This window comes from Mus musculus, chromosome 8, assembly GCF_000001635.26.
Source record: "Mus musculus strain C57BL/6J chromosome 8, GRCm38.p6 C57BL/6J".
NCBI classification, from domain to species: domain Eukaryota; kingdom Metazoa; phylum Chordata; class Mammalia; order Rodentia; family Muridae; genus Mus; species Mus musculus.
The window spans coordinates 40,608,762-40,635,551 of record NC_000074.6 but is presented as its reverse complement, the minus strand read 5'-3'; the positions used below and the strand labels follow the sequence as shown (position 1 = coordinate 40,635,551).

General features: G+C 43.3%; 1 protein-coding gene across 3 annotated transcripts in view; it reads left to right on the top strand.

Annotated features, from left to right (window-relative positions):
- Nucleotides 1-616: 616 nt before the first annotated feature.
- Mtmr7 (myotubularin related protein 7) overlaps nucleotides 617-26,790 on the top strand; it is an 86,737-nt gene continuing 60,563 nt past the window's right edge. Inside the window, exons 1-3 of one of the 3 annotated variants that reach the window (XM_030243678.1) lie at nucleotides 617-854; nucleotides 9,415-9,533; nucleotides 26,536-26,658. Coding sequence is in view for 1 of the 3 variants with exons in the window: in NM_001040699.1 (NP_001035789.1) it covers nucleotides 831-854; nucleotides 26,536-26,658 (147 nt within the window). In the remaining 2 variants the exon portion in view is untranslated. The remainder of the gene's footprint in view (nucleotides 855-9,414; nucleotides 9,534-26,535; nucleotides 26,659-26,790) is intronic. The other 2 variants (XM_017312902.2, NM_001040699.1) reach the window with 2 other exon arrangements.

The following is a 26,790-nucleotide window of genomic DNA, read 5'->3' as shown; positions in this document are numbered from 1 at the left end:
TCAAGATTCCATCAGTGAAGTCACATGGTTATGTGAGATGTCTGACTTGACAGCAACCTTAGTACTAGGGCACAAACAACATTGGTATTACTCTCACTTTCACCCCAAAGACTCTGCTGACTGAGCCTGTGCCAGAATACATCCAGAACCCAGTAGACTATGCATACTGCATCAGGGTGCAGTCATTTTTTCCCCCTACCACATTCTGAAGTTCCACCTATCTTCGGATGCTCTGGAAGGCAGCCAATGAGGGTATAAAGCTTCACAGATTCATTCGCATCTCTCCAAGAAACCACACCCAACACAAGGCCCTCTTTGTGCCTTAGGAAACAGTGGTGCCACAGTATTACCGTTTTATGCTGCCTGACTCTCTTTGGGTTTTGATTTTTCTTTTTTTAAAAAAAGAAAATATGGGGGGTATCTTTATGTCTCTTTTACTGTTCCAAGCTGCTGGACCCAAATGATCTTCCTGCCTCAGCCTCCTGAGTGGCTGGGATTACAGGCAAGCGCCACCGCAGCCAGCTTGAAGATCCCCATCTGGAAAAATACCTAGTGACTTGGGCAGTGAGAGCCTCCACCAGAGAGAGGGAGCGGAAAGGAGAGCAAAGTCCAAGGGTGAGACCCGCAGGTGCGAGCAGGCGCAGAGCCGCGATCTCAGGCCCGCGCAGGCGCCCAGCACCACCGGCGCACCTGGAGGAGGAGCCAAGGCCGGGACCCGCCCACGCCCGCGGCCGCCGAAGCCCCCTCCCCGCCCTTCCCATTGCGCCGCACGCGCGCGCGCAGGTGCGTGAGGCCGCGCCCGCCGGGGACCCTGCAGACGCGGGCCCGCCATGGAGCACATCCGCACGCCCAAGGTTGGTGGCCCGGGCGGAGGAGGCAGAGAAGGAGGAGGGATGCTAAGCGCACGGGGCTGCCCGGCCGGGAGCTGGACCGCGAACGAGGGAGGAGCTGGCGGCGCCCTAGCATCTCCCAGAGCACTGCGAGGCCGGTCTTTCTCTTGCTAGCTCACAGGCCTAGCTGGCGCTAATCTCTTGTCCTTGGGGGTGAGGTGGTGCGCAGTGGACGCAGGGGTGGGCAGGAGGGAATGGACCCCATTTGTCTGTTGAGTAACAGGGTGCTGATAAACGGTTTTTCTTTAAATATTTTCATTTAAAGAAGGTGCTGGTAGCTCTGAGCAGTTGAAAAGGAAGCAAGCTCTTGAATAGCAGGTGCAAAGAAAGTGCGTTATAGACAGATGGTTTGAATGAACTTGGAAGCTTGTTGAAGCTAAGGATTGGACTCACCCGAAGCATCCTTTCCCATTTTGGAGCTGCTAGGGACCTGCAGCTGAGCCTAGGATACATATTTGCCATGACTGAATGATGGCGTATTCTTCTCTTTCCCGTTTGTTTGGCCCCTTGGGAAGAAGATGCTGCGTATAGATTTCACCCGTGAGTGTGTGTTAAAACACACCGGCGTTTGCCGCTCAACAGAAATGATTATTTCCAGATTATACAGTTAATTAAGACTGGAAGCCTTAGCCATAGTACCAAACCTTGCCACTCTTTGTTGCAATATAATTTAGAATTAAAATAATGATAGAGATTCTTGTCTGATTTTAAAAACCTCTGGGAAGGAAGACCTTTTTAAAAATCCCGTTGTTTCTCTCTTAGTTACCACCACACAGTCTTTTCAGAATCATCTTATATTTAAAATCTAGGTCCCAGACAGACTTGGACTAAAATTATATCCGAGTGCACAGAAGTCATGTGATCCCAGGGCTATTATCATTTCATGGGAACGTATATTTAATTACTTTGCTCCTTATCCAGCAAGAATTTATCCCTACATTCAGAGATGGTTGCCCATACCTCTTAGTAAAAGCCTCATTAATATTGTGTTCATGGAAGAATTAGTCTTCTAGCCTGCTGGAGACCGTCAGTTCCAGCGGTGAGTTTCAGTTGTGTTGACGTTGCCCCATGGAATGAAACTGTTACTTTACAATCAGGAAGTTGTAAACTTAGGAGACAGTGCCATAAACCACAAGATCCGTGGCTCAGGGCTCTCAGGTCTTAAGTGGTACTAAATAATTTATTCAAGAGTGATGAGTTTAACCCATGATTCTCTTTGTCTTTTGCCAAGGGCATTCCTCTTTCATGATGAAGGGGCCCTTTGTACAGGTGGTGTCTTATGTGGATGTCGGCAGCGGGGATGAGAGGGTATTTATCCTGGCACTGGATGGCATTGTCTTATTTGGTGTCAACTTGGGAGAGCGATATCACTTTCTGGACTTTACTCTGTTTCACCTCAGACAAAGCCATATCTCTATATTTTTTTGTTTTGTTTTGAGGCAGGGTTTCTCTGTATAGCCCTGGCTGTCCTGGAACTCACTCTGTAGACCAGGCTGGCCTCGAACTCAGAAATCCGCCTGCCTCTGCCTCCCAAGTGCTGGCATTAAAGGTGTGTGCCACCACTGCCCGGCAAAGCCATATATTTAAACCTGAATAACAGGAAGTATTTTTTTAAAATTGGTTTTCATCAATACCCTCTAGGCCATGTAGACATTTGTGTGTCTGGAAATGGGAAGACAATGGGTGGTTGGGATGGAGAGAGAAGTCACTGAAGTGTCTTTGAATTACATGGCCGTTAGCATTAGAATAATAAACAGTAACAACAAAACGTTGAGGTTACACATATTAGGCGGATGAGATTTGTTTATCTGTTTCATTCCACAAGCATTTAAGGGTCGTGTTCTGTGCAGTTTGTGAGATGCTTGGAGTACCACACATGCAGGAACTCATAGTCTGGATGGGGGTGCCAGTTGTGACATGGGATTATACAACTGAGACAGACATGAACAAGGTACAGTGGATATAAAGAGAGGAATTGATAGTGGGATAGTCATTACATGGCCCTGTGTATCTCTCTACCCACTGTGTCATGTGTGTATTTCCATGGGAAAATGAGAAAAGTCTTAGCATAGTTGACTGTTACCACTAAAGGAGTTGATGCTCAAGAGCACTTGAGACAGCTGTCACGTAATTCTGCAAATATCCATTAGAATAAATAGTTGCAACCTCAAAGAATCTGAAAACCGCAAGATTGGGCTGAAAATGAAATCCGTTGAGGCAAAATAACTTCCTTTTATCCTATGTTTTTAAGTCTTAAACTAATTTTTGCCATTCAGGAAGGTCCAGCCCAGAGCCATGGGCATGTGTGACTAAGGGTGGCTGTAAATGCAGCCCAACACAAAACAGTAAACTTAAAACAGTCTATGAGATCAAGCAAACACAGCTCGACCACAGGGTACCAGACTGCCCACACTGTCCATGATAACGTCATCTAGCTACATCAAAAGGTTGAATACGCTGGGCTTGGAAGATGGCTCCAGAGGATAAAGTGTTTGTTGCACAAGTATGAAGATGGGAGTTTGGATTCCCAGCGACCGCGTTGAAAGTTGGGCATGATGGCACACACCTGAATCCCCAGCACTGAGGGGTGGGTGGAAACAGGAGGATTGCCATTGCTCACTGGGCAGCCAGTCTAGTCAAGACAGTAAGCTCCAGGTTCAGTGAGAGACCCTGTCTCAAAAATTAGGTGGAGGGGCAGAGCAGTTTAAGGGGACATCCAGTGTTGAGCTCCAGCATCTAGGAGTGCATACAGTATACGCACGGTTTTTCAAACATTATTGGCTGTGTGCAAAGCGTACAGCTACCTGCAGAACATACATTGTCAACTGTGCAGTTGTTAGTGGTCATATTCATACGTACACTCCATGCTCAGTTTTATTCTCAGGGGAGCTGAGTGGGAAGTTTCCTTTTCTTTCTTGATTTCATAGTTTTATGTCTTAGGTTTGTATATGCAAAGTTTGCTTAACAGATCCACCGTTCGTTTGATGTACTATTTATCAGGATAGAAATGGGTTTGTTTGGAGGAAAATAAATGTATACATGTATGAGGTACTGTTGCTTTTACATTGACAGTATAAGTTATTGTAATAGCTGTCACAGCCTGTGTTCTGGAGTGCAGTTTAAGAAGATACATACATATGAATAATTAGGGCCCCGTACATAATATTTTCCCTCTGTGAGTGCCTGCATGTACACTTTACTGACGCTTTTCATAGAGCATATGTTAAATAGAATGTGTTTCAACCAGTGATCCCATGCAAGGAGAGAATACTCCAAGGACGAGATGTCTTGGATGGAAGTGAGGCCGTTCAGGATTTTCCCTTCACAGTGGAAATTAGGGTTTCTGCTTTGCTGTTGATCTTCTTTTCTGGCTGGTAACCCAGAAAACTCACCGGTGAGAAAATTTAGTCCCATTCGAAACTTAGCAAGTATTTGAGCTCAAGTATTACTTAGATCAAAAGGCTTCTGAGTTCCTTGAAACAGCTTGAAGTGTTGGTAGAATTTCACTTGTTTGTTTGGGGTTTGGCTGAGGATAATCTTCTGAAAGGCATTTCCTCCACATTTGTAAATTTGTTATTAATGGAATATGTGATCATCTCTAATGCAGACCTTCAAGTGTTTACTTTAAGTGTAACTCCCGCTCCTTAGCCTGAGCCCTTACTGCAGAGTCTCCTCATTTTCTGTTTTCTTCTTTCCTGGGTAATTCTATTATGACATATGGTCACACTTTACTTGCGTTAATTCTCTTAGAGCAGCAACCAAATACCTGGCAAAAGCAACTTAAGGCGGGAAGGGTTTATTGGCTCACAGTTTAAGGGCTTACAGTCCATCATGGAGGAGGGGCCATGATGGTGGAAAGGCTTGGTTTTTGGTGCGCCCCAGAAGGCAGAGAAAGGGAAATGTTATTGCTTAGTGACTAACCTTCTTTTCCCTTTTCTATCAGTCTGGAACCTCACCCTTGGGGTCCCACATTCAGTGTGAGTTTTTCCTCTTTGGTTAAACCTCCTCATGGACACACCCTGAACTGTGCCTTCTTAATGTCCTAGATTGTTTTGTTTTTGTTTTGTTTTTAAATCCAATTAGTTGAAGTCAACCATCCTACTTAACTCTGCCAGTGTTTTTTTTTTTTTTTTGAGCAAATTTTCTCTGAACCTAGTAGATACAAAACAAGAATCCCCAGGGGATTCTGGGGCTTTGTTCGGCTGGCTTGTCCCACTTACCCGGCTTTATTCAGTGACCATTTCCTGACCAGGGCCATGGCCTTGATAGGCTTATCAAGTGTGCCAGGTTCTCTTGTGTCCCAGGATTTGTGCAGTCATCCCATCTCAGGAAGAGTGGGGGAACTGCACACTCTAATTTATTTTCTTTGCCAGGCTAGGTTTCTTTCTCACAGTCCCAGTTCCCAATTACATGTGATCTCAGAGAGGCTGTCACCCATGTCCTTTGTCTGAATTAGACCTGCCTGTTGTAGTTTTTAATGGAGCCATTTTGTTGTTCTTTTATGTTCCTCGCTGTGATTACTGCATTCATTTGAATGGTAGTTGTTGAATGCTAAGCTTCCTGTCTTAACTGGGAGTCTCAGAAGAAGGTGGATGTAATCACTCCTGCATTCATGGCACCTCAACAGTGCTTGCTACCAAGCAAGCATGCACTAAATAAATAATAATTGCAAGAATGAATAGTATTCTTTATTTTAGTACTTCATATTTTAGACTAGGCATTAGGAATTCAGGTTTCATACGCATTGTACCTAATAGCTTGATTGTATTGTGAGTCCTCTTAAATTATATATATATATATAAAAATGTGTATATATATATATACATACACACACATACACAGACACACGTATATATATAGTGATTATATATTTATATTCATCATAGTGATTTCATTTACATTTAATATGATAAAATGTAAATAACAAAGCCACTTATATCAAATATGCAATCTAGTGGTTTTAGTGTGTGTTGAGCGTTGTGCAAGTATTGTCCTTATCCAGTTTATGAACACGTTCATTATGCCCAGAGAAATCATTAGTGAGCTTTGGTTTATAAAGTCGTAACTGGATTCAGACTGCTGCTTAATCCTGCTTTGGATCCTTATACCCTTCTCATCCTCTCGGTTTGGTACCATGCACTGTATTTTAGGTCTGGTTCTGTTACCTTCTTCCTCATCATGATAATCTAGGGTGTGTGCGTTCTTAGCGGCTGATGCCATTTGCCCCGATTCTGAGAGCCTTGACCGTGGTAACTTCACCAGGTCTCTCACTTAGCCCATCCCCCACCACTCCTCCGAATAGTTCATCCGAGAAGGGAGGGAAGTACAGCTTTTGGAAATGACTTGAGTGAATCCTGATGTCCCTGATGATTGATGGTTTCCTTTTTTAGGCTGAAACAAAGTTCCATTAAGTAACTAATTTTAGAATCTTGCCTAGAATGAATGTCAAACTGACCAATTTGACTGTCTTTTCCATTTGGGAATAGTAATCTCATCTGTGCTCTCTCTCTTTGACATTAAGACTTGAGGTTTTTCTTTCTCTCCGCCAGTCATTATCGTTATACCACTGGCCTCAGGGCCTTTCTCTTTTATTTAGCAAAATCTGCAGATGATAAAAGTAACAGGGAGTGCATGCATGTTTGTGCACCCTACCCACATCTGAACATTTTTATTACCCCCATAGAAATCCCATACTCATTAGTGGTGACAGCCCAGTTCTCTTTCTCCTACCTCTACTGACCAATAATATATCGTTTATCTGTACTATATTATCTTCCTGAAAATCTCATATGAATTGAACCATAAAATATGTGGCTCTTTTTGGCCTTTTAAACTTGATTTCTAGATTTGCCCAGGTTGTAGTGTTACTCTACTATAGTGTTTGTTGGCATATATTGATAGCTCCGCCCTACAATTACCTGGCAACAGCCAGATGCGCCTGACTCACTATAAAAGGGGGCATTTGCTCTCTCATCTTGCTTCTGCTCCCTTGCCCTCTCTCCATGCTATGACTGGCCTCTTCCCTCCCTCCCTCCCTCCCCCTTGCCCCCTTCTCTCAACTCCCCTCCCCATGTCATGAATAAACTCTATTCTATTTTATTCTGCTAGTACCTCATGGGGGAAGAGATGGCTCAGTGTGGGCCTGCAGAGGCGCCCCCCTTCCCCCACACCCTACCTCACCTCCACCAAACATAACTCTCGTCTCTTAACTTTTTATAAAACACAACAGGGTTACTCTGACTGTTGCTAACAAATTCTACTGTGAGCTTATATGTATGGATTTTGAATGTGGACCCATGTTTCAGTTTTCTTAACAATGTCTTGTTTTTTAGACTAGAACTGCCAAATTATGAGAGAGTTTTCTTAGCGTGTTAAGGACTTTTCTAAATTGCCCAAAGACGCTATACCATGTCTCAGGCAGTGGCTACTGTCGCAGGTTTGGATTGATTGATTGTTTCTTCACCAACTCTTGCTAACTATATTTTTTCTTAGTCTCCTGCATTGGTTAATGCAACAGTAGCTGAGGATGAGTTGCTGTGCTCAGAGTTAGGAGGGTTTGGTCCGTGATTGCTTGGCCGAGTTCAGTTGGGTTGAACATGGTGAGAATAGACAAGTGTGATAGAGGAGGGTCCTCATGGTGGACAGGAGACTGTAAAGAAGAGACTAAACGGGTATAATCTTCAGACCCATGTCCCCAGTGATCCACTTCTAATCCACCAGCTCTTCACATAGTGCTGTTAGCAGGAGACAGTGTTCCACACATGAGCCTGTCTGTGGTATTTCACATTTAAGTGGTGACCCCATCCTGGTTGGTGTGAAATAGTTTCTCTCTCTGTTTTCCATTTGGATCCCCTAATGACAGAAGGCCTTAAGTGTCTTCTCATGCCCTTATTAACCATTTGGGTATTTTCTTTGGATAACTTTATTTAAATCCTTTGCTTATTTTGAACTTGAGTTTTAATTTTTTTCCGGATCTGTTAAAGAAATGATTTTTAAAAGTTAGGACTGCATGTTCATAGTATGTACTAGTAGAGATCACTATTGCGCTTCCGTGGACACATGCCCTGCTGTGGTCATGTCCACTCTCCTATGCGCCCTCTCCTTTAATATTTTAATTGTTGAATTGTGAGAGTCCTTCTGGATGTAATTTTCTAGCCAGATATCTGAGTTGTCAGTGTTTTCTCTGCTACTCTGGAGGCTTCCCTTTCACTGTTTTGATAGAGTTTTTGGTTTTCATTTTTTTTGGCTTTGAGACAATATCGTATTTCTCAGGCTGGCTCTGTCTTTTGATCTTGCTCTGTAGCCAAGTCCAGGATGACCTTAAACATCTGATCTTACCTTCATCCATCCTGAGATGATGGGCCTGAGCTGCCATGTCTGGTGCGAGCGATGCTGCTCAGTGGGGAAACAACTCAGGGTTCTCGCATTACCAGGCAATGCAAGCCAAGTCAGGGCAGTGCAGTGGCAGTCTCCCACCCCGAGCTGCATCCTTGAGCCTTTGTTAAGTGTCTTTGACACACAGAGCTTTAAGTTTATCGACCCACGTGCTCGTGGCTTGTTTGTCTGCAGCGTGGGAAGGCAGTCATGGTGTTGCTGTCATGTGTTTCTGAGAATCAAGGTAATGTAGACGTTTAGTTGGAAAAGCAGAAGAAAACCAAAATGATGTAATCTCAACACCAGAAAAGGCCGCTTCTCTGCAGTACCTTTCTCTGCAGTACCTTTCTCTGCAGTACCTTTCTCTGCAGTACCTTTCTCTGCAGTACCTACGGAGACCAGCCTTTTTCTTTGCGTATAAATAGAAATGAAATTTAAAACAAAATTGGGTTCACCATGTTCTCTCTCTTTGCGTGTTCTTTTTTATTGAATTTTCTTCTGAAAAAAAATGACTTAATAATCTTGCAGACTATAATTATAGTCTGTGGTTTAACTACAAGTTATTTAGGGAGATGGGTCTTGTGGGTCATTTATATTTTCATACTTTGGTTCTGCAGGATCTGAAGGATATTGTATAATGAACAGCTTACATTTTCTCTCCTCTCCCCCTCCCCCCCAGGCATATCAATCTAAGTAGCATGGAATGACTTCATTTTTTCCCCCACAATAATAAATCTACTGTTTTCTTTGGAGGCAAGGACTCTTCAGGTTTATTGGAAGCCTGCTTACATGTCTTGATGTTTTTATAAATCCTGAGCACACTGCTCTGTATTGTCCCCTGGACACTGTGAGGGGGCAGGCAGGGGAGCCGTGTGTGCAGTGACCAATAGCATCTTCTGTTTCTCACTCAGATGCCTTGTGTCTATAGGGATTCTGGGAGGTTGCTTGCTATGTGGTAAGCAGTCAAGTTCTCAGGTACTTCATCATCCTTAGGATAAACATTTAATATTTATTTGATATTTAGCTTATACCCATTTTACCACTAATAAATAACCACAATAAACATCTGTGTATTTAAATCATTGTGCAGAGGTCTGTGTTGCTACCTTCTATTCTTTGGTCCCATTTCAACTGTTTCTTCATATTGCAGTTTGATTTTCCCCAAAAGAACCGGCTGCAGCATTGTATGTCCTGATGTTTGCCTGATGTTTGTGACGGCTTCAGAGGAGAGGAGATACTCCATGTGGTCTCTCACACTTCAGAGGCAAGGTGGGGACATTTGTGGGGATGAACCCGTCCATTTTAAAGCAGTTGATTTTCTTTAGTTTTCAGGAAGCTAAGTCCTCACAGAAGTTGTGTTAGGCATTCCTCAGAGTCATCTGTACTTAGAGCTAGAGGGATGGATGGCTCATTGGGTGCGTGGTTGTTCCCTCAAGCGTGAGGACCCGGATTCCATTCCAAGCTCCCATGTGAAAAATGGGCTGGCTGCAAGCAGGGCATCGTGATGCGGCAGGGACATGCTGGCCATCAGTAGGATCTTCAAGCTCAAGTTCCCGGTTCAGTGATAGACCCGTCACAGGAGAATAAGGCAGAGAGTGATAGAGGAGCAGGGCAGGCCATCTGATGTCCTCATCTGACACACACACACACACACACACACACACACACACACACACACACACACACAGACACATGCACACACTCACATATATACATACATACACACACTCACAGACACATTCATACATAGACATACACACATGCTCAAACACACAGTGCACACATACACACAGATACACACATGGTCAAACACACGTGCTCACATACTTATAGACACACACACATTCACACAGACACATATACAGACACACACACGTTCATGCATGCTCTCTCCCCCTCTCTCACACAAGCACACACACACTCATATATATACATACAGACACACACACACAGACACACACACTCATACATAGACATACACACACATGGTCAAATACACATGCTCACATACTTACACAGACACAAACACATTCACACAGACACACATGCTCATACATGCTCACAGACAGACAGACACACACACACTCACACTCACAGAGGCATCCATGCTTTCTGAAATCCTCCCTTTTAATAGGTTTAGCCATACTTGGATGATGTCTTGCTGTCCCGAGTCAGCCTTTGATATTGAGGGCACACAGTCTGTCATAGAAGTAAAGAATTCTTCATTCCTGAGTTGTGATTTTTACTCATTCATATAGTATAGAATGCATCTAGCTGCCAGTATCTTTTTATGTAGCTGGGTGAAGACTGTGAATGTGTTGGCATGTGTGTGCATGTTGTGGGAGAAAATGAGAAAAAATGGAGAACTCTTGAGAAGACATGGCTGGGAGTCCGGGTTCTTCTTCATACATGACAGTAACAAGTCTTCCAGGTAAAATGACCTTTGTACAGAAATACAATTTTAAAACAGTTTTAACCCCACAGATGTTCTAAAGTGAACCCCTATATCCCTTCAGCAGTTATTTCCCCTTTGTATCTTTCTGTATTGTAGACACCCACTAACTTGCTTTTCTGTCTTAACAATTTGCCTTTTTCTGGGTATTTTATATAAATTCCATTATGTGATTCATTGTGCCTAACAACTTCTTTCAGTTAGTGTGATGTTTTAAGGTTCATATAATTTTTGGCACGTTACTAAATAATACTCTTGTTTGTTTTGAGACAGGGTTTCTGTAGCTCATACTGGTGCAGAGCCCCTGGGGCCCCTCTGCTGCCGACTTCTCAGTACTGGGGTTACAGACACACCCTGCCATACACCGTTTACCTGGGTCCAGCGCTGGAGCTCAAGCCTGCATCCTGAGCTCCGTCCTAGCCGTTGCTGGCTGATAGTCTGTGGTGGATATAGTCAAGGTGGTTTACCCACTTACTAGTTGATGGGTACTTGGGTTACCCCTAAATATTTATGAGTAGTGCTCCCGCAAACATTTATGTACAGGTGTTTTGGGGAACCCATGTTTCCCAGTTCTCTTGGGTGTATAATCAGGGCTCTCTTGATTCCTACGTTTTCCAGCGATATTGCATCATTTGATATGTCGAGCAAAGATGAGCGATGGCCGTTCCAGTGCTCCAGCTCCTCACCTGCACTCTCTAGCTTCAGGATAAAACTTACTCTGTGAAGGGTAGGCAGTAGTCCCTACCGGGGGTGGTTCCCCCCACCGACAGACAGACAAGCTTCTTGACTACTTTTCTTGTGCGTGTTGATTATGTCTTATTTAGAGACATGTTTTAAAGCCATTTGCTTGTTTCCTGCCAGGTTGTCTGCCTTTCATTTTTGAGCCACGAGTGTTCTTCATAGATTGTGTTCATGAGCACCTATATGCCTTGTGATCATTCCATGGGATGTCGCTTGTCTTTCTTGGTAAAGTTTTTAGTTGGTGGGAGTCCAGGGTCATCTGTTTTCTTAGTGCCTTCCTTGGGGCCTCATTCTTTACAGACCATTACCTAACCTAAGCTCACAGAAACTCAACATGTGTAGGTTTTTGATCCCCTCAGTGTGTGTTGAATAGAGGGGCTATGGTCCTTCAGCTTGTGGAATACCAGTTGCTCCAGGACTGTTTCTTGAAAAGACCCCACTTGACCTGTCTACTTGTCTTGGCATACGTGCTGAGAATCAATTCAGCACAGATGTTTGGGCTGACTTTATTCTGTCCCTTTAATCTTTTTTGTTTGTTTGTTTGTTTGTTTGTTTTTTTCGAGACAGGGTTTCTCTGTATAGCCCTGGCTGTCCTGGAACTCACTTTTGTAGACAAGACTGGCCTCGAACTCAGAAATCCACCTGCCTCTGCCTCCCGAGTGCTGGGATTAAAGGCGTGCGCCACCACCCCCGGCTGTTCCTTTAATCTTTGTGTCCGTCTGTCAGTCCACAATCTGGACTACAGCTAGCTATATGATCTCTAAGAGTCCCTGAGGACTCCTGCAACCTTGGCTTCCCGGCCTTCGACTTTTGCAGGTGAGACCGAGAATGTTTTTACAACACTTAATAATGAGGCTCATGGTATGTCTTAGCACTCTTTTTGTTTAAATAATTTTTTTTACTCTCATTGCAAAAGGAGGTGACGCCAGGTTTGTGTGCTGAGAAAACTTCCATGCAATGTGAGAATAAAAAAAACAATTTTCCCAATCCAAGCATTTCTTTTGACCTACTTCCTCACTTCCGCGATTCACAGTGGCTTTAGGTCTTTGTCTCCCCTGGAGGCAATCTCCAAAGAATGACTTTGTGTAACCCAACTCTAGTTCACACCCATGCTTTCGCAGTGTAGTTTTTTTGTAATAAAAACACTAATCTCTGCAAGCTCATGAATTTTAGGAAAGTATCCCGTTTTTGCTCAGGGAGTCACTGTAGAGAGCCCTGGGAGGCAAAGCCCAGATTGTTGAGGGAGGGTCTTTTTTGTAGGAGGTTGGAGGAGAGAAGGGGGGATGTAACTCTGTCCAGAGGGAAAGTACCGTTCCTACCGCAAAGGGATTCCATGTGGGCACTTGCTATGCACCTGGAAACATTTGCATGGCTGGGTGCTGAAGACCCAGAACTCCTGTGGGTGGCTGGCTGGCCACCTTTGCCGTTAGTTTAGTTACTTTACTGCCGGGTGAAGCGTAGCCTTTCCTGGTGGACTCACAGGAGGTGACGTTTTCATCATATCTGCCCATCTCTGCAGGTGCAGCCGGGTCTTCAATGCTCCATTTAACAGGTCAGATTTATACAGGTTTTTCTCATCTTGAAGCTTACTCTTAGTGTTACTTTTCCACTTTGAACAGGATACGCTGTGAAAGTATATGTGAAACTGACTGGCTTAACCAGATACCCCAAATTCTGTGACTGTATGTGATGATGGCTGAGCTCTGTGTTCTTGGTCTGCACTCAGAGGGCCTGCAAACAGCTCATTTTGTACCATGTCTCATAGGCCAGGAACAGTCAGAACTATTTTTTTCTAGTGCCCTTTCCCCTGGTGGACAGCTAGTTGAAGCCTTTGGGAGTAAGAGCACTTCCCAGGACATGGACCCAACCCTTCCTCTCACAGCCCCATTTAAAATTGTTTAAAAATAGCTCCCACTTAAGGCTTTGTGGCAGGCCATGACAACTTTATAAAAATTGTATATTTACTTTTTCCCTTTTCCTTGCTTATTAAAACACTGCTTATCACTGATTCCCGGAGAAATAAATTTATTGCCAAGCTAGGAAAGAAAGTTATATTCCTCCGGGCATGTGGCTTACTAGGCACAAGCCACTTAGAATGTTCAAGGTACAATTCAGCCAGTTTGAGCGGTGATGGCTTACTAAGGGATCCTGCCTCAAGCCAAGTAGGTAGCTTGAAAAGCCTGTCTGTTCATTTGTGAACTTGTGTGCTTCCTGTACGGTAGACCCTCTGTAAAGGCCCAGATCTCTGATGGTTAGCGAGGCTGACAGGCCTAGTTTCACGGAATTTACATTGTTATTTGGAGTTAAGCAGGCATCTAGTAATCATTTTATACAGTGTGTTTGAAATCTCTGTGTGGAAAACCTTTTTATTCCTAGAAGATTTCTTTCTTCAGCCCCATTGGCTTTCCCCTGTAAGCTTCCAGTGACTTCCCACCACACTCAGTGTGGACGCTGAATCCGCGTCATAGTCTAGAAGACCCTCCAAGACTCGTTTCTGCAGCCTGTACCACCTGGTCCAGTCCTTCTGACCCTGACCTGACAGCCTCACAGCTGAGCGTTTCGAGCTCTTCCTGCCTTTGTGTTTCCTCCCCTCTTCTGGGGTGTCTTTTTCCACATTTCCATGTGCCTGACTCACTTAGTTGGGTCAATTTTGAAATAGTTTGCCATTTGATTAGATAAGCCTTTCCTAAGCAGACCACTGTCTAAAAAAATAATAATACTAAATTTCATTTTTTTCTTTCCAACCCCTGCTCCCAGAAAGACAGGATGACTCTGAGACTAATTATTTATTATTAAATGCTTTGACCACAAGCTTTGGCTCATTCCCTGACTACCTCATAACTTATTTAACCCATTCAAACTATTCTGTCTTCCACATGGCTGGTTACCTCTCTTTCAGTCTCAACCTGCTTCTTCCTTTGTGCCTCCTCAGCGTCTCTCTCAAGTCTCCCCTCATTCTATCTCTGCTGAGTTTTTCCCTCATTCTCTTACTATTTCCCAGAATTCTCTCTCTTCCTGCCAATGTCCCACCTCCTATTTCCTGCCATGGTTCATTGGCTATGGGCTTTTTTTATTGACAGGTGCTGTTTGTCAGAGATTCTCTCTACAGACCACCATCCCTACCAATGTGTCTGTTTTAATTTCCTCTCGCAGGTCTTGGATCCTCTAGCATAAACACATGCATGCTCGCACATTTGTTTTGTTTGTCCATCTGAAGTGCTGTCTATGTCTCGAGCATACATCCCCATGTGGAATGTAGACAGTGACATTATCTCACCTATTTATGTATCTCCCTTATCCAAGATACTGGTTCAAGGGAGAGGAACCCGCAGATTGTTGAATAAATGAATGAATGAATGAATGAATGAATGAATGGAGAATATGGTTTAATGTGACTTTGTGTCCATGCTTCAAGACCCTTCAGTGGCCTTGTTTCTTATTTTCCTTCAGGGTTGTCTCATTTTAGTCATAGGCCATGAATTCTCTTTTCATTCCTTATTCCTGTTCTTTGTTTCCTCCACTTACAACGAATTCCTAATAGATGATTCCTCTTTATCTTGTCTAAAACTTAAATTTACTAATTGTACCTTCCTGTTTAATCTTACCCAGTTCTACCCACCAGCTCTCATAGTCTTTGTCTCTAACCAAGACATTAATAATTTTCATTCATTAGACAAATATTTTTAGCATGCGTGCTAGGGAAAGATGAAAGACTTGTGTTGCCCATCCCTAGGAATCCTACAGTTGAGGGTGGTTGATCTGCAGTTTCAGTTTATTGCTTCTGCAATTCAATAAGCCATGGACTATCTATAGGAAGTGTGTGCCTAGCATAGTTCGTGGTGCTGCAGGATCAAACACAAGATAACTAGTACTTTCCTTGAGCTTAGGTTCTAAGCAGCACTCTTAAGTATAGCCTGCATTAAGGCAGCCCATGGTAAGTATAAAGTAAGTGTTAATTATCAGAGGTATCATAGCAACTTAAAGGGCAGAGAGTGGTCGCTGCACTGGGTAGATGGGCAAGGAGCTGTTAATGGGTGGACCTGGCTATGAGGATGTGCAGAGCTTGCTACCACGCTGTGGCGGGCAGGGGTGCAGTGTCTCCTTTCAGAACTCAGGAGAGGCCTCCTATTTACACTCATTTCATAGAAGGGGGACAGTGGGTCTCTTAGGGCTCTACTGTGTGAGGAGGAAGAATGTGGTAGACCGTGCAGTCTGTCTTTCAGGGCTTCGGCACCTAGGAGTACAGCATGAGGATGCGTAGACGGGATGCTATGAAGCCTAGCTTTTCCCTGAATGGATGATCTCTCTACTCCTCCCTTCCCAGGCCCTGGACTTGGCCAGAGTTGGTGGGAGGAGCTACGGCTTGCCTCTCTCTGTGCCCAGGCTGCTGCTTCTCCCTGGACCACAAGTTCTATTTGGCACAATTTGGCCTTGGAAAAATATTTTCCCATACTTTCCAAAGAGCTTTGCAAGTAAAAAGGGTTTATTTCATCTTTTATTAGCTAATTAATACTTTTGGTAGAAATACACCAAATTCAGAAGGCTTTTAGAAATTTAGAATTTTTTTTATATATAGAAATCCATCATTATCACAAAACAGTCTTTAGCTTTCTGTATTGATTCAGAAATGGTGGTCTGTAGAGAGAATCTCTTACAAGCAGTACCTGTCAATAAAAAAGCCATCAGCCAATGAACCATGGCAGGAAATAGGAAGTGCAAGGTCTTTTTCTTCTAAAACTACTTAATTTTTTTTCTTTAAATCACTTTATTCTTTTTAATCCATTTGTCCTTAACAGATTGCTCCAAACACTTAGTTTTTGAATTATATCACACCCAGCATCAGGTTTTAATTTAATTTCTTTTTAACATTTTAAACCTCTTTCTCTTATTTATGCTTGCAGAAAATGGTATTTTTGGTTGAGGTTATTTTAAGGTGGTGCTGAAATAAATCCTTTTGTTCGGCAGCACATGTTCCTTTGAGCTTACGCATCCAGGGTCATCCTACCAAAATAAATCTTAACGGCCCCATGTAAAACTTGCAAGTGCCTGGCTATGTATCATGGCTTCTGGACAGATGTTTGTGTTGTCCGGGAGCCGCAGGGCTCCCTTCTGCCTTCCCAGGAGCTCCCAACACTCTCATTTCTTCTGAAGCTGTTGCTCTGTGTCGCCATCTTAGTTCGTTATCTCCCTGAGTGGAAATTAAAGATGCAGTTAAGTGCCAGTCAAAGCTGCTCCCGTAGCAAGCAGTGCATGGATGGAATAGCATCCTGCTTTCGTGTAAACATTCTAGTCTGCTCACAATTGTCCAGCTAGTTTCCTTGTCTTCACCTAAGTCAGGTAGAAGACTTTTAATACAGAGAATGGGACTTTTTGTTTGTTTGTTTGCTTTTGTTTTTGTTTTGTTTGTTGTTTTTGTTTATTGTTTCTCTCATTTTAGATGAAAAATTCTCAAATCCTTTGTTCTCATAGATGTGATATAACTATACAGGAATTATTTGCGACTGTGTATGTAGTTAACAGGTCTTTTGAAATATGTGCCTTAAAATTGTCCAGCAAGACTTTCACACCTTTTTGTGAATGTAGTCAGGTGTAAGCGTCTGTCCTCCTGGGAGTTCTGAAACTGTATCAAGATTACAGGGATGGGTTTTTCTTGTCTAATGTGGGTCTGTCTGAGCCTGTTAGATTGTGAGTCTACTTCCAACCAGGCTCTGGATTTTCCCAATCTGAGTTCTCCCACTTCAGTTAATTTGGATGAATCCAGCCCTATTCAGAGAAAAGGTTGTGTTTAAAGAGACAGTGTTGAAAATATGGGCTATAGCCATTACTAGAGAAGGGAAGCGGGTGAAGGTTTGGCTTTGACTGTACATTACCCTCTTTCACTGTGTCTCTAAAGGACAGTCCGCGAGGCCTGCCCTTGGAATGGAAGAATCTGTTAATCAGGCCACGTAGGGCTGTGCTCTGGAAGGTCACGGCAGCAGCAGAGGGAAGCTCTTCTTAGTTACACAATGAGAGTGTGTAGACGGACGTCTCTCAGTAGAACTCAGGGAAGATGTTCTTTTAGACTTGAGTCACTGTCCTCCTCCTTGGCTCTGAAGATCTTTGCTCAGTCTGCATGCAGGGTGTGTGGCCTGGGCCCCCAGTCCTTGCTCTCAGGTTGCATCAGTATGTGACCCAGGGAACCGCAGATGCTGAAGGAGCGTCTGATAACCTTACTTCTCTGTCCTTTGATGCGATTGATGGGAATGGGAAGGTTGGCTTGCTGGAGTAGCCTGGAGCAGAGAACCCAGCGCATGCAGGGAGGGTGTGGTCAGGAGCTGCTGTGTGAGGAACTGGGTGTTCTGAGCCACTGACCTTTGTAGACGGATTATCTAACAACCTCTCTTTGGCCTGTGCCCTGTGTGGATGAGGTGTTTCTTTCTCCTTAGAAGGTTCATAGCAGAGATGGATGGAGTCAAAGAATCTGTGCCTAGTTAACCCATTGGGAATTAACTAAATAATAAATCGTCTGGGCTTCTGGTACACGATGAACATTCAACAAATTAATATAACTAAATAATAAGTATAAATTGAAGAAAATTAAACTGCTAGGGTCGGCTGTCTAGTCTTTAGTGAGTTAATTGGCAGGTGCCATGCTTATTAACTGTGTTTTTGAAATAATTAATTGCACAGTAGTACAGTCTCAAGAGTTTCCTTTTAAAGGTTCATTCAATGCAGTGTGCTGAAGGCCTTTAAGGGTTTTCTGACGGGCAGACTGTTTCTTTTGGTTCTATAGCCTCTACTTCCTTGGACTGTGCTCTGTGATTTTTGCCCTTCCCTTAGTTCTTCTGTCTCTGACCTTTGAATAAAATGGTCCTGGGAAAAAGACTTCCATTGGTTTTATAGTTTTGAACAGTTTAAATCTGCCTTTTGGGGAAACGATGGATGTCCTTGAATTTTTTTTTTTTTCCTTACCGAAAGGCTGGACTGGAAAGCCTTTGAGCTTCGTGACTGCCGCTCTTTATTTGGCTAGGCAGGCTTATACAGGGAGGAAAGAAGTGCTTCCTGTTTAAATTAGAAAAAGTTACCCCTCCTCCATAATTACGAGATTATAGTGATCCTAAATGGTCTGAAGGAGTTGATTTTGCTTCAGTTTTTTTCTTGTGTATCAGGGTGCTTTGCCAACTATAATTGAGTACATCTCTGGTTACTACTACTTTAACAAAGGAACTGTGTTATAGATGTGAGTATTCAGTCGGAGGAAGAAGAAGTAATATTTTAGTCTCTGTCATAGGTAATAATTACTTTCATTGAGAACAGCTAAGATGTACAACTCACTCTCTCTCTCTCTCTCTCTCCCTCCCTCTCCATCTCCCTCTCTGCCTCTCATCCCCTCTCCCTCTCCCCCTCCTCTCCTTTTCCTCTCCTCTCTTCTCTCATTCTCTTTGTCTCTCCTCTAAGTGGGGCTATAGTTTTGGAACATCTGGAACATCTTAGCAAATATTACACAGATAGTGACACCTTCCATAATCAAAACAACTTCAGAATGTGCATTTAACACATGCACATATATAAATGTGGATGTTATTGTTAATGTTTTGTCTTAGTTTCTTCTCTTTGTTGCTATGATAGGAAACACTTTGACAAATGCAACTTGAAAGAGTTTCATCTGGCTTAAAGTCCCAGGTTATTGTCTATCATGGCAGGGGATTCACAGCCTAGGAGTTCCTGTGAGCTAGTGGCAAGCTCACAGGATGATGGCAAGCTCACAAGTGGATGTTATTGTTAATTGCCAACCTGACAGACTCTAGAATCTCCTGGAGTAAGAGTCTGACATGCCTGTGAGGGGCTATCTTAGTTGGTTAATTGATATGAGGCCCATCTTTTTAATTACAAAAATGTTTATATGTATGTGGGTATTTTCCCTGTATGCATGACCTTTGTACCATATATATATATATGCTTGGTGTTCACAGAGGCCTGAAGAAGGTGTTGGATCCTTCTGGAATTAGAGCTCCGGATGAGTGTGATCTGCCATGTGAGGGCTGGGAGTTCCCAGCCCTCTGGAACACCGTCTAGTGCTTTTATACATACTGAGCCATTTCTTCCTTCCCAGAAAGACCTAACTTAATTGTGAGAAAAGAACCATTTCCTGGACAGGGAATTCTGGATTGTGTACAGTGGACAAAGTGAACTGCATGTCCTCCCCATTTGTTTACTCTGCACGCAGTGTGACTAGCTCACAGGAACTCCTAGGCTGTGAATCCCCTGCCATGATAGACAATAACCTGGGACTTTAAGCCAGATGAAACTCTTTCTTTAAGTTGCATTTGTCAAAGTGTTTCCTATCATAGCAACAAAGAGAAGAAACTAAGACAAAAATATTAAGAAGACTCGAGTCATAAAACATCTCTCCAGCTCCTGATGGGATGCACACCTTTTCAGACCTCAGGACACTGCTATGAGTCATGGGAGGATCAGGAAACTAGGCTGTTCTCAATGGACACAGGGTTTCCCCATCAAACAAGAAGAGAACAGATGGGGCTCAGATGGCCAGCCAGCTTGCTTGTCACTTCTCCAGCTTCATTAGGCCTTTTCACTACTACATTGGAGTCTGATGGGAGTTTTCAGGAAACTGGAGGTTGGAGTTTTGATCTATGATCCTTGCCTGGTTTTACAATACTGGGATTTTACAGTTCTGGTTTTACAAGTTCTGGGATTGAACTCACAGCCTCTCCACTGACTGAGCTGTCTCACTAGCCCAGAAAGGCTTTTTTTATTCAACTTTAAGACAAATGGCATCATATTATATGTAATGCCAAAGTAGAGATCCTGATGATTGTTTCATTAAGTCAACCAAAGGCTTTATCTTTAATGCTATAATAAGGCCACCAATTCATACTTAAAACCAAACTATAATTATGGCAGGTAGAAATAACTCAAGAGATCTTCCAGATACTGTAGCATGCAGCCAGTCATTTCCTAACTTATCAGAAGAGGAAAATGCAAGAGGGTTGTAAGACAGGAGATCTTAGCCTGAAGACCCACCAACAACTAGGAAGGTGTGCCTACATGTGGGGTGTTCATGGCTCCACTCTGTGCTTAGAGCTGTGTTGAACAGTATAGCTTCTGGACTGGTTCAGATACTGTTGTGGCAAAGGCTATACCTTCCTTTCCTTAGAAAGCTGGAAGAGTTTTCTGTTGGTCAGCCACCTTCCCATGTGACTTCGTCACTGCCATGTATGTTTCTACGGTGGCTGTCTTGTGTTCTGGGTGATCTCTGTACTGTTGAGAGAGAGCTATGGCATCCTAGAGTGGAGGAGAAGTTAAAGCCATTTATTTAGGTTGTTCCTGCAGACCAGAAGCAGAGAGTTTAACTGCCTCTGCCTAGCAGTCCCATTTCGGAACCCGATCCAGAGCCCGGGCGTCTTGACTTGTGAATACTTTCCTTTTCATGTTGGTAGAGTCAGAAAATGTCACGATACCAAATTTAGCATGGCAAACTATTTATCTAGCTGCTTTTCTTAGATTAGAACATAAACTTGTCATAGGTTTTGGCTGCTGCAGACATTTTGATTTCTCTCTGTTCAACAGTCGCTGGATCTCTTCCCCTAAATGATTGACAGTGACCTTCAGCCTAATTTATATAGCAGTGAAGACTTGGTATTTGGCCAAGAACACTTTGTGGCCACTGCCATTGGTCCTTCCCCCATCCTTTTCACTGAATGGTAACTCTACCTGTGAATTCCTTGTCCGGCATGGCAGCTGTTCTTAACCCAGGTAGTCTCAGATGATTCTGGAACCCAGAGAGTTACCAGTCCTGTATCTGACCTGCAGGATGGAAAGCAATATCCTCTTATGGTGAGATTAACAGAAGGCGTGGTGAGAATTGCTGGAGAGAGGTCCTGTTTCTTGGTGATTTATAAGATCCACCTCCTGACTCCTAGGCAGAAATGGAAAGAGGAAGGATGCTGTTCTGCAGCCAGGGTGTCTGCTTTCAGACCTGGCAGTGGGAGATGGAGCCCTGTGTTTTGATTGAAGCTTTTCAGCCTTGTCCTAGAAAAGCTTAAAAAGTCCTTTATTCTTCTCAGCCTAGACCAGCAGATGAGATGGCAATAGAAAAGGATGTTAAACCGTTGCAGTCCTTTGCATCGACTCTGTAAAGTCCCCGCGGCCATACAACGGCTATCCTGCCCAGTTTGGTTTGTTTTTCCTCGGGACCTAGCGCAGTGCCGCGCGTCTTGTTGACTGCAATCATGTGTTTACTCTTTGCTCTTCTATTAGTTCTGAGAACCCTAAAAGTCAGTCTGTCCCAGTGTTTGGGCTCTTGTTTCCTGTGTCCACGCTTCTGTCTTTGGATTTGTCTCAAGGAATAATAATGTCTTGGTGGTGTTTGAAAATGAAATTTTTGCACTGCAGTTTTACCTAAGTAAATCACCTTGTTTTCAGAACTCAGATTTTATGTATAATATTGCTTGAGGTGATTGTGAATTCATATCCCTGACTGGTGAGTGTTCTGCTAGGAGGTCAGATGTGCAGAGTGATGGTGTAATGCATGGCACAATATAGAACACAGCTGAAAACTTTCTTTTTCTGTATTACTGCTGGGTTTTCTTTTTCTTTTTTTTTTTTTTGTTTTTTTGTTTTTTTTTTGTTTTTTTGTTTTTTTATACGGCCCATGACAGCTTGGATTGGGGCTGATATGTGTGATGCTTCTTGGGATATTGAATACCTCTCTTCTCTTTCCTTTAGAAGGCCAAAACAGTCCCGAGAGTGCCTGCCGGCTTCCACGTTTTCTTTCTTCCCTTGCACATCTTGTTACTGATTGTCTTAGCGTCTCTTGTCCATCTTTACTCCCTGGTGCAGCTATGTATGGGGCCTGCCTCTTCCTTAATTACACTCTGAGTCTCCAAACTCCCAAGGTTTGTGTGACTGGACAGTTTTGACTAAGGCTGGATTGATGCTGCAGGCAGACTGGATTCCTCCCTGCTCTCCTGGGAACTGTTCCCTCCCACACCCCGGTACCTCATGACACCCACTTACAGTGAAGCATAGATGTTTTCCACAGTGTTCTAAAGGATGAACGTTGCTTGTGCTTGGGTGGTGCTTCTAGGCATGATTTCTCCCTTATACATTACGAGATGCTTAAACATGAAGTGAAATAGGACTTGTCCCACAGTTGGAAAACAAACAAACCAGTTTTAAAAGCTAAGAAAATGGTAGGGCATGGTGGTATGTACCTTTGATCCCAGCACTCAGGAGGCGGAGGCAGGCAGATCCTTCTAAATTTGAAGCCAGCTTGGTTTACAAAGACTTCTAGGCCAGCCGGGCTATACAAAGAAACCCTATGTCAATAAAACAAAACACAGACAAAACAAAAACAAAACAAAACAAAACAAAACAAAAAAACCAACCAATCAAAAAATGATTAAGAAGCTTCATAGAATTGGAGAAGAGTTTTTCATGAGTTGCATAAAGAAGTCTTTGCTCAGTGATCCCTGTGATCCTAAAAAATGGGTCTTTTCTCGTCCTTTCCAGTGTAAGACCCTAACAGCCTCACAGACATCTAGAATCATTTACCGCTTGCCTGTAGCACAGGCACGGGTGCTCTTATGGGCAATACTAATTAATATACAGTTGACTGCTCTAATTAGCCATGAACCTGGGAGATTGGGGCCTAAGAATGAGTGGGGCTAAAGTCTCATGCAGTAGCCAACTTTATTTAGAGCATCAGACAGTTTATACTCAAAGGGCTAGGGAGAGTCACCAGTGTTCAGTCACCAGGACAGGCTGCAAGTTTGCTTCTCCACAGAGGCAGATGAGTCATAAACTCTGGAGTAAACTCACTCCTATCTGCAACATCTGGTAGGAGCACAGAGACACATCACAAGAAACTGAGGTCATCGATGCTTGCTTTCTTGGAATTTTCTCATAAGGGCTCAGGATCCCTCTCCTGTAACTACATTCTTGGACTGTGTCCTGACAGTAGACCTTTCTTTAAAATGTCTTTGGTTGTAAGTCTCTGGGGTGGACTGTGAATGACCAGAATGGCCTCTGATTCTATCCCACCATGCCCCCACTTCCATATGGACAGAATTTTTGCAGTCTCAGCATTTGCGAGTTGATGCTTCTGGTGGCTCTGTATAGCTTCCAGTCCTGGTGTTCCCAGGCCCCTGCTTGCTAAAGTGTCGACCATATCAGCTCTCCCTTATTCCAGGTCTCAACAGCAGCTGACATAAACGTTTCCTCTGTGCCCTGACAAGAGAATGTTACTTATAGCATCTGACCTGACTCTTCCTAAGTGTGTGCTTTCTCGCTGAGAACTTCAAACAGTGCGTTTCCTCAGATGCCTTCTTTCCCCAGTTGACATAACTCTTCAAGGTTACCTCTTTTGGTCCTAGGACTTAAACACTTGCTAGGATGCCAGAGTCATTTGAGCAGATCTCAGACACCACTAATAAGCATCAGAGTTTTATGTCCTACAAAGGAAGCAAAGAGCAATAGCCACTAAATAACATGGGTGTGCTATCCCACTAATGACATAGGTGGATCTCATTTAAAAATATCACATTTGTGGTAAATGCACAATCCAGAAGAAACGGGTGTCACTTTCTTAGCATATATTAAAAGCCACTTACAGCGTATGTGCCCCTGTGTGGCGTGTCCGTAGTCTCTGGAACAGGCGAGCAAGTTGTGATGACTTTGTCCAAGAAATAAGTAGGCTCCCAGGTCTCATCTTCAGATAGGAGCAGCCTCATTGCCGTGGAGATTAAATAGGCTTGAGCTAGCTCACCACTGAGGCACAGCTATTAAACTAGTAGGTTTTCAGGGTGGCGCCAGAATTGAGGGGATTTATTTCATTTGAGGTTGTTCCAGCTACCTAAGCACAGACTGTGAAGTGGGCCCTGAATATGGCTGTCCTCATGTGCTCTGTATACTGAGGAATGAAATTAATTGTCGCGTTGGTTACCCATTTCTGGTATTGTTTAACATACGGGTCATTTTGGTGTTTTTTTTCTCTCTCTCTCATTTATTTATCCTCCATTTCTTTTTGTCTTCTATAGCTTCAAAATTGCTTATGACAGCTCTGGGACCTGTCAGAGTGATTGCCAAACTTTGAAATTTAATTTTCCTGCAGCAGCATCCAAAGTTAACAAAGAGACATGGGAATAATTCCATTAAGTCTCCCCCCATCCGCCAGCAAGTGCTCCTCCTCGCTCTGTTCTACTCTGTTTCTAAAAATACTCTAAAGTGGCATCGACTCTCTCATTTCTGAGGGGAAAATAGTCTATACTGAAGGCTTTCGCCGTAAAATATTACCATAGTTCAGTATTAGAATGAAGTTCAGTTTCACTAGTCCTCAGGGTATAAAAAAATGATTTATATTTCATTTTTACATACTGTTAATTCGTATACCGACCCTAGATATTTTAGCTATACAACTTTAAACAGCTAAATAGTTTCCCTTCTCAAAGAAATGCTATAAAGATAACATATCCTCATTTTTTCCTTCCATAGCTGCTTCATGACAGTGTCCTTAGAGTTAGTTCAGAATAGAATGTTTAGTAAATTAAATAAAATAATAGTCATAGGGAACTGACAAAATATGCTTATTAAATAGTTGTGGGTCAAAGAAGAAGTGAAACCTGCAATATTAGACTTAATTCAGGGGATCAGGGGAGCTGTGTTTCATGGAGCTAAAGAGATGGCTCAGCACTTAAGGGCGTGTACTACCCTTCCCAAGGTCTTGTGGCTCACAGGCTCCTGCAGCCTCAGCACTCTTAAACGCGTTCTCACGACCGGCCAGGAAGAACACAACAAACCAGAATCTTCTGCGGCAAAACTTTATTGCTTACATCTTCAGGAGCAGGAGCGCAAGCCCCCAAGCCCAAAAACGAAAGCCCCCTGCTTACATCTTTAGGAGCCAGAGCGCCAGCGCGCCAGAGCGCAGAGCAAGAGAGAGAAAATGGCGGAAAACCCCGTCCCCTTTTAAGGAGAATTATCCTTCGCCTAGGACGCATCACTCCCTGATTGGCTGCAGCCCATGGCCGAGTAAAGGCAGAGTACATGTAGTGGAAAATTACTCTTGGCACATGCGCAGATTATTTGTTTACCACTTAGAACACAGGATGTCAGCGCCATCTTGTGACGGCGAATGTGGGGGCGGCTCCCAACACAGCACCAGGATATCCAGTGACCTCTTCTTGCCTGCTAAGGCACCTGCACTTCGATGCACAGCCCCCACCCCAGCGCACATAACTGAAAACAAAATAAACCTTGAAATAAAAAGGAGCTGTTTCCGTAAAGAGGTCATTGTACTGCTGTTTCCACACAGCCAGTACAGGTTGTGTTGTCCTTCCTGTGGTGTGTCGTGACACAGACCTACTGCAGTATCCCTGAAACTGTTCTGCATCAAAATGCACAAATACGTGATACTTTCCACACACCCAACATTCGGAGGAGAGTTCCAGTATCGTTAGAAGGATTCACCAGTGAATGGAAGCAGTTCTCAATCTTCATGGTCTCCTTATGAACCTTTTTATATTTCTTACTATGGTCGTTTATGTGAAGGCAAACATCCACGTGCCCTGTCTTCCACTTTACAGACGCGTGGAAAAGCATAGTGTTTCTTTTTGATAGAACTTAGCTCATATTCACACACTGTCGTTATGTAAATGCAAGGCTTTAATGCATGCATGTGCTGACTTATGTGCAAAATGTTGTATAGCTACAATGAAATAAAATACTGACCTGTGTAAAAGTCAAGGAAATATTAGACTTCATTATTAGACTGTAATATTAGACTTCAGTCAGGGGATCAAGGGAGCTGTGTTTCATGGAGCTAAAGAGATGGCTCAGCACTTAAGAGTGTGTACTGCCCTTCCCAAAACACTTACGTAAATGTTTTGTGGCACATTTAAAATCACATTTTCGTAACTGGTATTTTATTATTTGATACACATTATCATGGTCTGCTGCTGAGCCAAGGGGCGTATTTTGGTTTAATTATTGGAGACATTCTCCCGTGTAAGTTTTAGAGTAAATATAAGGTTCCTGGATATTTTGTGATTGGCTCTTTTGATTTTCACCCAACGTCTCTAGGTTGAAAACGTGCGCTTGGTAGACAGAGTGTCTTGTAAAAAGGCAGCGCTGGGAACTTTGTATCTGACGGCCACTCACGTCATATTCGTGGAAAATGCACCTGACACAAGAAAAGAAACCTGGGTATGACATCTGCATCTTTAGCCTTACATGTTTTTCATTGGTTTCAGGATGGGGACCGTGGACTTTTGGGGGCATTTTTGGGAGCGATTTCTGAGATGTATTAGAAAAGGAATTTCCTTCACAGCCCTAAGA